Below are 9,656 nucleotides of genomic sequence, written 5' to 3'. Positions count from 1 at the left end.
GTATGGTGAGGGGCGTAACATTTCCGTCACACGCTTGAGGTATTCTGCCAATCACAACGCACTGGCTAGCTGGCCAATCAGAGCACACCTCGCTTTTCAGAACGATGAGCTTTGTAAAAATCGACGCGTTTCAGAAAGGCGGGGCATAGAGGAGAAACAATAATGTACAGTATGTGGAAAATAATGTGTTTTTTGAACCTTAAACCACATAAACACATTGCATTACACCAAATACACAACATAATGTTCTTTTTAGCAACGTCATATGACCCCTTTAAAACTGGGTCGGAGGATCTAGGTTAGTGCTAACCTGCTAACGTTAACTTAAATAAAAGTCACTAATAACTGACTTTATATCATTACTTGACTGTAAAATGAACATACTTGATATAAAGTAATTACGTTTATATATATATATATATAATGGCGCATTCTCTTGACTAACCAGGAGCAAGTATATGAAAAAAAAAGAAGACACAATAAAACAGAGAGTATGTACTTTCTCCAAAGCAACTGTTTGAGACTTTTTCCACTCTTTTTAGTAACTACACAGTCTTAATACTACATTTGAACGATAACTTTATTGTAAATTCAAAAAATAACTACAGCTAGCTAAATGAATGTAGTTGCATGATTGGTAGTGATCGGACTGGGGTTACAGGTGGTTTAGTTTTTTTGTGTTATTTTATCTGAAACTTGTGCTTTTGTAATTCTCTGTTCCAGCTCAAGGTGTTTTTTTCAAAAGCAAAGGATGAAAAGAAGGTCACATAAGATGGACTCATCCAAAGGATACAACCCTGACAATATGGATCTGCTGACATTATTCATAGTCAACCAGATTGCATCAAAGAAAGAGCAAACAGGTACAGTGATGGTGCACTTATAAATGAATACAACGCAAACATTATTTTATGGCCTTGTAATAAAGCTCATTTGTAGAATCATGTTATCTTTCGTTTTCTAGACAAACCAAAAACAAACCGTTTGACTGGTGTGAAAAGAACCAAAAAAAACTTTGAAAGAACCCTTAGAGATACCAATGAGCCCTTGCGCTCTTTCAAACCTGAACCTAGTTACCAGTCAGCCACAGTACAGGTATGCTTCAGTAAATTGGTTATTCCTTCTATATTTCCAAATTATTTAATCTACAGATATTGAGTATTTGTTTCAACAGTATTGAAACGCCTGGTTATAAAGTCAGAAAACATTGTCTTTCTGAAGAATTCATGTTCAAGCCAGTAAGGATGACTAAAATGGTCACTACCACAAAATCATTCACCATTATTTTATTTAACAACCAGTGACATAATATAGCATTAGTACCACTTGTAGTATTCATGTGTATAAACGTTTATCATACAGGATTTAATAGTGGCCTCTTCTTCCTTAGCTGTCTCCTGTGCTTGAATCAAACCTGTCTGATGTCAGTGGCTCAGAAAATCAACCGCAACCATCCTCAACATCTGCTGGCTCCTCAGATCCAATCCAACCCAAACCCACACCACACATACTGTATCCTTTCTCTCAACCAACAAAGCTGGCTAATCCATGGCCAGATGAAGCTCCCATGCAAGATGTGTCACACAACAGCCCAGTGGCTGGAAATCAGTTTAAGAGCACAGTACCAAAGTGAGTACAATGATATTACTATATTCAGGTGCAATATCCCAATAAAAGAGAATAGACATGGCAAAGTGCATTTAACATGAACTTATCACAATCTGTTGTAGCCCAGAGAAGGGAGAGCATTCAGAGACCTCCATTTTATATCCATTCAACCCTTTAAAGAGCTGTGAACAACCTGAGGAGGCACTGTTCATACATTTCAAGGACTTGGATAATAAAGGTAATAGTATAGCATCTAGCATATGTAGTTATGGGGAGGTACTAAAATGACTAGATACTAAAGTGACTGTGCCAAACAATGAGATAATATTTTAAATTGGATAATGTATACAAATAGAAATGAAAAACCCATAGGAAAAAGTGTATTCAAGTTTTAAAAAAGTAAAATAAAACACTATGTGTGTAAATGAGGATTTTATGAAAACAAATTAATAATACAATATACTTAGGGGGAGAAAATAAACACTAAATGAGCAATATTTGAATTTGCCAGTTGCCAGTTTCTTTTATGAAACGCTGCATTTACTTTATGAGCAAAAATAGCTCTTTCGAACACTTTCTAACATCTATACAACTCTTTTAAAGTTAATATTGATGCTGAATAATTCGTTTTTAGAATCAATTCTTTTTCATGAGCTTTTGAGAAAATCCAAAAACAATATTACGTGCAATGATTGATTGACCTACTCAATTAATAATCTTTCCAAGCCTCCATGAGCACTCAGTCCAGAGTACAGTCAATACTTAAATTCATTGCATATTACAGATGTTCTTTATAATTTTAATTTCTTACAGTGCTCGCATCAATGAATTCTTCTGACAGGTCACAAAACATGGACAGTGATGGCCACCGCTCAACACAGGTATGGGAAAAATAAGCTTGTGCACTCTTTGAAGTCTCAAAAATCTCTCTCACACACACACACACACACACACACACACACACGTCCCCACAACGTGATAAATACCAAGTACACACACACACACACACACACACACACACACAATTGATGAAATTGCTGACAAACTTGCTATTAATTGTACATAAATACTACCCCCTTGTGGTTAAAAGCAACATAGACATAAGCTTCAGTACATTTATAATAAACTTGTTTTTTAGATGCCAACTTGGCTTGTGTTTTGATCTTCTCATTTTTTTTTCTTCAGGAATTTGTATGTACTGACAGCAACACATGTAAGTGTTCTGGTTATTGTTATTTATAAAGTATCATTTTAATGGTGCTCACTCAGAACAACAAGTTGTATGATGTTTCAGCAGGTGCTGATGGTAGCACTGTCTTTGTGCATGTTGGCAAATCTCCAAGAGGAGTTCATCTCAGCTCAGATGACGTAAAACAAAAACTGTCCTGTAATCTGAATAATCCTAATCGCCATAATAATTAAATTGCTTTCTGTAATCTCTCCTAGTATATAGTGCGTGAAAAATGACCACATTTAACATAATGAGAATGCTTGGCTTTGTTCTTAAAAGTATTTCAATGGATACATAATTCACTTCATTCACTGAAAGAATATTACATTCACAGTGTTCACAATTATCCTTTGTTTATAAAAAATAAAACCTGTTATAGCTTTATGATCCCCTGAAATCATATATATATATATATATAAACAAAAAAATGTACCAGTGCCTACAGTGTGCCTGCTCAAAGAAACAGCTGTGCCATACTGAAGATAGTGTCAAGACAAAGCACTGTTGCTTATCGGTGGACAGTTTAACACTAACACATTCACAAGCTCCATCCTGCAAACAAGAGGCAAAATCAAACTGTGATTGTCAAAGTGAGGTAAAATCCAGACTTTCAGACAGTCAGAAACAAGTGATATGTGGACGAAAACACAAGGAAAATCAGTTTGTTTTTTCTCATCTGCAGACAGAAAGGCATGATGGGAATCTCCCAATAACCTTGGAAACAGGGACACAAACAGGAGCTTTATCTTACCAAGATGTCTCAGTTCAGTGCTCACTTATTCATGGCAAAGTCCCTTTCCTCACTGCTGATCAGAAAACCAGCGTCTTTACCACAAGGTGGCAGTGTTTTAATTTTAATCAGTTCCTCAAGCCAACGACATACTTCTCCAAAAAATGGGCATAATAGAACAGGAAATATGCCCTCAGGGGCATCAGCGACTAACCAGCAGGTACAGAGACATCCAAAATCACAAATAGGCATATCTTCCGCAGACTTCATAGTCGGAAGAGCATGAAAAGAGATCTGACATCAAATTTGAAACATCCTTTCTGCAAAGCCCCAGGTATAAATAACTAACCCATTGTGAAACCTCACAGGACACATTTTCCAAATGTTTCTGATCAAAACGAATCATCTTAAAGTGAATCACCCAAAAATTAACATTCTGTTATTATTTTCATACCTTCAAGTCTTCCCAAACTTGCATTTGTTGTTCTTTTCAATACAAATAGGACAACTAAGCTTGATAAAATTAGTGCAAACAACTCATGCACCATAAGTCTCCTGAAGCTATACAGTGGATTTAAGTAGAATTCACACTTACATATATTTCAACACGGCACATTGTTCAAAATTGTTATTTGTTATCACTGACCCTGATGCAGTGCATCTTGATGCGGCGGGAAGATTTCAGCAAATAGTTTGGGTCCAGTAACATTTTAATATTTTTGAAAGAAATGAATACTTGTATTCATTAAGTACATAATAAATTGATCAAAATTGACAGTAAAGACACTAATAATGTTACAATAAATGCTGTTCTTGTGAACTTTCTATTCACCAAAGAATTCTGAAAACAAATGTATTGCTGTTTCCAAAAAGTATTAAGCAGCGCTACTTAACATTAATAATAAAATAATAATAATAACAATAATAAATGCTTCTTGAGCACTAAATCATCATATTAGAATGATCTCTGTCACGTGACACTGACAACTGGAGTAATGGCTTTGCTATTTCAGGAATAAAATGTATTGTAAAATATATTAAAATAGAAAACAGTTATTTAAAATTTTAAAGGGGTCATATGATGCTTTTTTTTGGTTTTGAGACTTTAGTCTTTGCAACTTCAGGGATCTTATCTATGCACAATCAGCTTGTAACACTCCAAAGAGAAAGGAAAACTTGAAATCGCATCATATGACCCCTTTAATAATATTTCACAGTATTACTGTTTACATTCTTTTTATATACTAAATGCAGCCTTGTAAGCATTATTTACTTCTTTCAAAAACATAAAACAAAATCTAAGTTTTCCCAGAATGTTTGCCCCATTTATAGGTGAACTATTCCCACTTCATATCATGATTCTGAAGTTTGAATATACTGGTTTAAAATCTGAAATTGTATGTTTATGTCCTTTGTTTACTCCAGAACAGAAAAAAGAGCAGTGGTGGGAAAGCAGGGTGAAAATAGAAAAGTGTGACTACCCTCAGTTGGGAAGTGTGACGCGAAACCCTGTCAAGGACGTCAGGCGTGCAGGAGATAAAGAAATGAAGAGATGAAGAACTTCACAGCAGAGAAAGGTGCGAACTGGGTCTCTACGGAGACGGAAATGTGGGATTGAAAAGCTGAATCTTAAAAACAATACTGTATGTTATATATCTTTATTATTACCTCCAAGTACATATTCAAGTTTTCAAAGTTCATATATTTAGTTTCATAGAATATAAATCTAGCAAAACATATACAGCAACAGTAATCAAATACTGTACAACACAACATTTGTCCTCACTAGTTTCCATCAACCGTATAAATGCTGCATTTTGTTCCACATACAAAAACAAAAAAAAAATACAGCCATACACTTAAAACAGATGTGTTCATTGGTAATAACACAAATGGCTGTCCATGTTGGAGCACCTCCCAAGTACAATCTAAAATTCAAATACGTCTGGTACACATGAAACTGCTCAATAAACCTCTAAATTACATCATACATGTAGACTCAAAAGCATTGTCTCTATTCAGACTCTAGTTGAAGCAATATGTTTTTTTGTTGTTGTTAGAGATTCAGTTGGTGTCTTAAAGGAATAGTTAATCCAAAAATGTCAAAACATTTTGTGTTGTCCTTTATGGTGATTGGCTTCCCCTGGTTACTGTATGCTATCATTATACGTAAAAGAGCAGCTTGAACATTCTTCAAAACCTCTCCTTTTATGTTCCACAGAGTAAAAAAGTCATACAGGTTTGGAACAATTCAGTGGTGAGTAAACGATGACAAAGGTCCATTCAAGGTTCATGTGGGTGAACTATTCCTTTAAAATCTAAATTGATATAATGCCAAACATTGTGCCAATTGAATTTTTTATTTTCTCAACCAAATTAAGTTTTGTCCAGTGGAAAATGTCAAATTACACAATCATGTCTATAAATAAAACACGCAATACATAAGGCCTGATGCGCACAATTATTTATCACTAAACAGAGTGAAACCTTTAAACAGGAACTTGAGTCGACATTATTGGTTGCTTTCACAAGAGCCATCAACTTGCTTTCGATAAAGCTACAACCACAACATAGAGATTTTCAGGTCGGTTGGGCACACCTTGATGTGTATTTGTCTTATTACAAAGTAGCACAACGGAATATTGGATATTATAATGTACTTGTCAAAACGGTTATCCTACACTGTTCCATGGACAAGACCAATGCAATGACGTTTGTACACTAGGCAATAAGGAAGACAAATTAAAATGATAATAAAATTTTAAATGTAAACATTTAAATTACATTTAAAAGTAAATGATACAAATTTTCAAAGAAATGAGTCTTAACAACACAATAATGACAACAACCGTCAAAACATAAGTCAGAATTATGAAATATTTTATAAAGCCACACTACACTATCACAGGGAACTGCAGAAAGACATTTCTACATATGACATTTTGTGTCAATAATCTTTAATTCTACAAACATGAAGGTTCAAATTACAAAATAAACTACTGTACTTCAAAAACTAGACAGTGAAAGGCGGATCGCATATTAAAAACAAGCAATGTGATATGCTACACGTTTTCAAAGCCTTGAAGATTTTAATGAGGAGGCCAGAGGGACATGAAAATAACATTTATTCACTTCAGTTTGTTTTTTTGTTAATATATAGGGAGTTGACATTTAGGGAGATATCACTTAAAGCAGTTGGTTTGGATTATTTGTAGGCTACTAATGAAAAATAGAGACACACTTGAATGCCAAGAATGTGCAGAGCTGTACTACCGGCAGTGGGTGGCTATTTGAAATATATAGGGGGAAAAAAATGGATTTGTTAAATATTTTTGATCTCTAAATAATTCTCACACTTCCATGAATGTTACTTCATATTTTGATGACTTCACTGTGAAAAATACTATTAAATGATGAGTAGGTGTGTCCAAACTTTTGACTGGTAGCGTAGCTTATATTTTTCTTTGTGTGTATAAGTGTTATTTTCAAATATAAAATTTGCATTGAGTTCACACTTAGACATGACATTAAGAAAAAAATAATATCCTTCTGCATATGTATTACTGAATTTACAGCTAATATCTCATTTCACATAAATAAGCAGAGGATATTCATCTGACAGTGGAGGAACGAGCCAGTAGATCTGCATGTACCGTGACTCAAAAACATACTGACGATATTTTAAAAGCTGACTTGGCACTGCATGTTTTTTTTGTGTGCTCTACAACCCTGTTCTTGCCGTCGCGGTGAAGAGAGGCTCAACCTGACCGATACAGTGGGCGGACCTGACGTCAGGGTTGAATGAGGCTCAATCGATACCTTCTTATCCCCGTTTACCAACCCAGAGGTTTCACGCAAATTATTCGACATCTGATGCGTCATTGTCCGATAGGTGGTAGTTTGACCCTTTCACCCGGATGTATTCCACCTGCCGATCCTCATCAGAATCCGAGATCCCGCATGAGCAGAGCCGGTTTTCAAACAAGGACTCAATCTCTTCTAGCCGCCGTCCCTTAGTCTCAGGCAGGCAGCCATAAATGAAAAAGAAACCAGTTAGAGCCAAACTGGAATACAGGAAAAATACACCTAGAAAATTACAAAGAGATATTGGTTAATAAATGTGAATAATTTTAATAACAGCTAAAAATAACAATACTATACAAGACTCAAATATATGATTTTTTTTATCCCGCCTAGTCAGAATTGTAGTAGCTCATATATACTGTATATATACTGTATATATATATACAGTATATATATAATTCTCTAATAGCTAACATTAAAAAGATGCAAAAAGTTACTCTTTTCAGAAACGTGCACTGATGAATCATGAACAGCAAGTCCAGGAAAGTGTATTTAGAATATTAATTTGCACATGGAGTTGTTCACTTCCAGAGGAAATTAATACTGAGTCATAGACATAATTAGTTCTACAATGCCTATATGCATAGTATACTCTTAATGTTGAGAGATCAAATACCGTATTGATGATGACAAAAAGGTCATGGTCATGACTGCTGTCGCTTCACTAATTAGAGCATTACCATAGTAAGTCAGGTACTGGGCCATGTGGAGGAACGTTAGAGACACCAGGACATTGAAGGTCCAGTTCACCCCAGCCGAACAAGCATTGCCTGTGCTTCTGGCCCAAAGAGGGTAGATTTCAGAATTAACTGTCCATGGCATTGGTCCCATTCCTGTCGAGAGGTGAAAGTGTTTTAAATTACCTTAATGCAATGTCACAATGAATATATTATATGTATAATTTCTTCAGAGCAACCTGTGGTTATATGACTTGCTGAATGGCACAATGGTGAAGGATTGCGAGTGCCTTCTGGCACTGCTGTGTTATATGTTTTTGACTCAAACAAATTAATATAAAAAGCCTGGCTCGTAATGTAATGCTGCAAAATAATAATAATAATAATAATAAAGAATTATATATATACTGTATATATATATACAGTATATATATAATTCTCTAATAGCTAACATTAAAAAGATGCAAAAAGTTACTCTTTTCAGAAACGTGCACTGATGAATCATGAACAGCAAGTCCAGGAAAGTGTATTTAGAATATTAATTTGCACATGGAGTTGTTCACTTCCAGAGGAAATTAATACTGAGTCATAGACATAATTAGTTCTACAATGCCTATATGCATAGTATACTCTTAATGTTGAGAGATCAAATACCGTATTGATGATGACAAAAAGGTCATGGTCATGACTGCTGTCGCTTCACTAATTAGAGCATTACCATAGTAAGTCAGGTACTGGGCCATGTGGAGGAACGTTAGAGACACCAGGACATTGAAGGTCCAGTTCACCCCAGCCGAACAAGCATTGCCTGTGCTTCTGGCCCAAAGAGGGTAGATTTCAGAATTAACTGTCCATGGCATTGGTCCCATTCCTGTCGAGAGGTGAAAGTGTTTTAAATTACCTTAATGCAATGTCACAATGAATATATTATATGTATAATTTCTTCAGAGCAACCTGTGGTTATATGACTTGCTGAATGGCACAATGGTGAAGGATTGCGAGTGCCTTCTGGCACTGCTGTGTTATATGTTTTTGACTCAAACAAATTAATATAAAAAGCCTGGATCGTAATGTAATGCTGCAAAATAATAATAATAATAATAATAATGTGAATTACTCACAAACTGAAAATGAAACTGATCATCATGAAAATCCTCCAGTTCAGATATTGTTTTCTAATTGCCAAAATGAAAATGCATGTTGTGACGAGTGGGGCGGGGCCGAGAGCCGTGGGAGCGGAGCGAGGCCGGTGGAGTTAATGATCATGAGCGACATCTGCGCCACTCACCGGTCTCGAGTCCCATGGAGGAGCTCCGGAAGGATAAAAGGAGGAGTGACTACAGTGTTGGACGAGAGAGGACCAGGCCTATACATTTTATGTTGTTGTTTTATTATATTTTTATGCAGCAGTCGTCCGTGAGGGGTTGCCGCTTTTACTTTCGTTTTATGTTTGTTTATTTATTAAAGTTTTATGTTTAAATGTTCGCCGGTTCCCGCCTCCTTCTTCCCGATCTATGAACATTGTAACAAAGTTCGTAGATCCGGG

The 9,656-nt window shown here is 35.6% G+C and overlaps 1 protein-coding gene and 1 long non-coding RNA gene across 2 annotated transcripts in view; one reads left to right on the top strand and one right to left on the bottom strand.

Annotated features, from left to right (window-relative positions):
* Positions 1–729: 729 nt before the first annotated feature.
* LOC107689722 (uncharacterized) lies at positions 730–1,500 on the top strand. The gene is made up of 4 exons (XR_001634363.1): positions 730–863; positions 965–1,095; positions 1,175–1,238; positions 1,391–1,500. It is a non-coding gene; the product is annotated as an uncharacterized LOC107689722 (long non-coding RNA).
* A 5,021-nt stretch (positions 1,501–6,521) lies between these two features.
* Positions 6,522–9,656, bottom strand: part of LOC107689721 (proton myo-inositol cotransporter-like) — a 56,515-nt gene continuing 53,380 nt past the window's right edge. The window contains exons 9-10 of the mRNA XM_016487852.1: positions 8,829–8,981; positions 6,522–7,655 (exon numbers count right to left, since the gene is read on the bottom strand). Coding sequence (XP_016343338.1) covers positions 7,429–7,655; positions 8,829–8,981 — 380 coding nt within the window. The 3' untranslated portion in view covers positions 6,522–7,428. The remainder of the gene's footprint in view (positions 7,656–8,828; positions 8,982–9,656) is intronic.

This window comes from Sinocyclocheilus anshuiensis, unplaced genomic scaffold (genome assembly GCF_001515605.1).
Source record: "Sinocyclocheilus anshuiensis isolate Anshui unplaced genomic scaffold, SAMN03320099.WGS_v1.1 scaffold1014, whole genome shotgun sequence".
Lineage (NCBI taxonomy): Eukaryota > Metazoa > Chordata > Actinopteri > Cypriniformes > Cyprinidae > Sinocyclocheilus > Sinocyclocheilus anshuiensis.
Note: the sequence above shows the minus strand (reverse complement) of the source record. Positions and strands in the feature narration are given on the sequence as shown.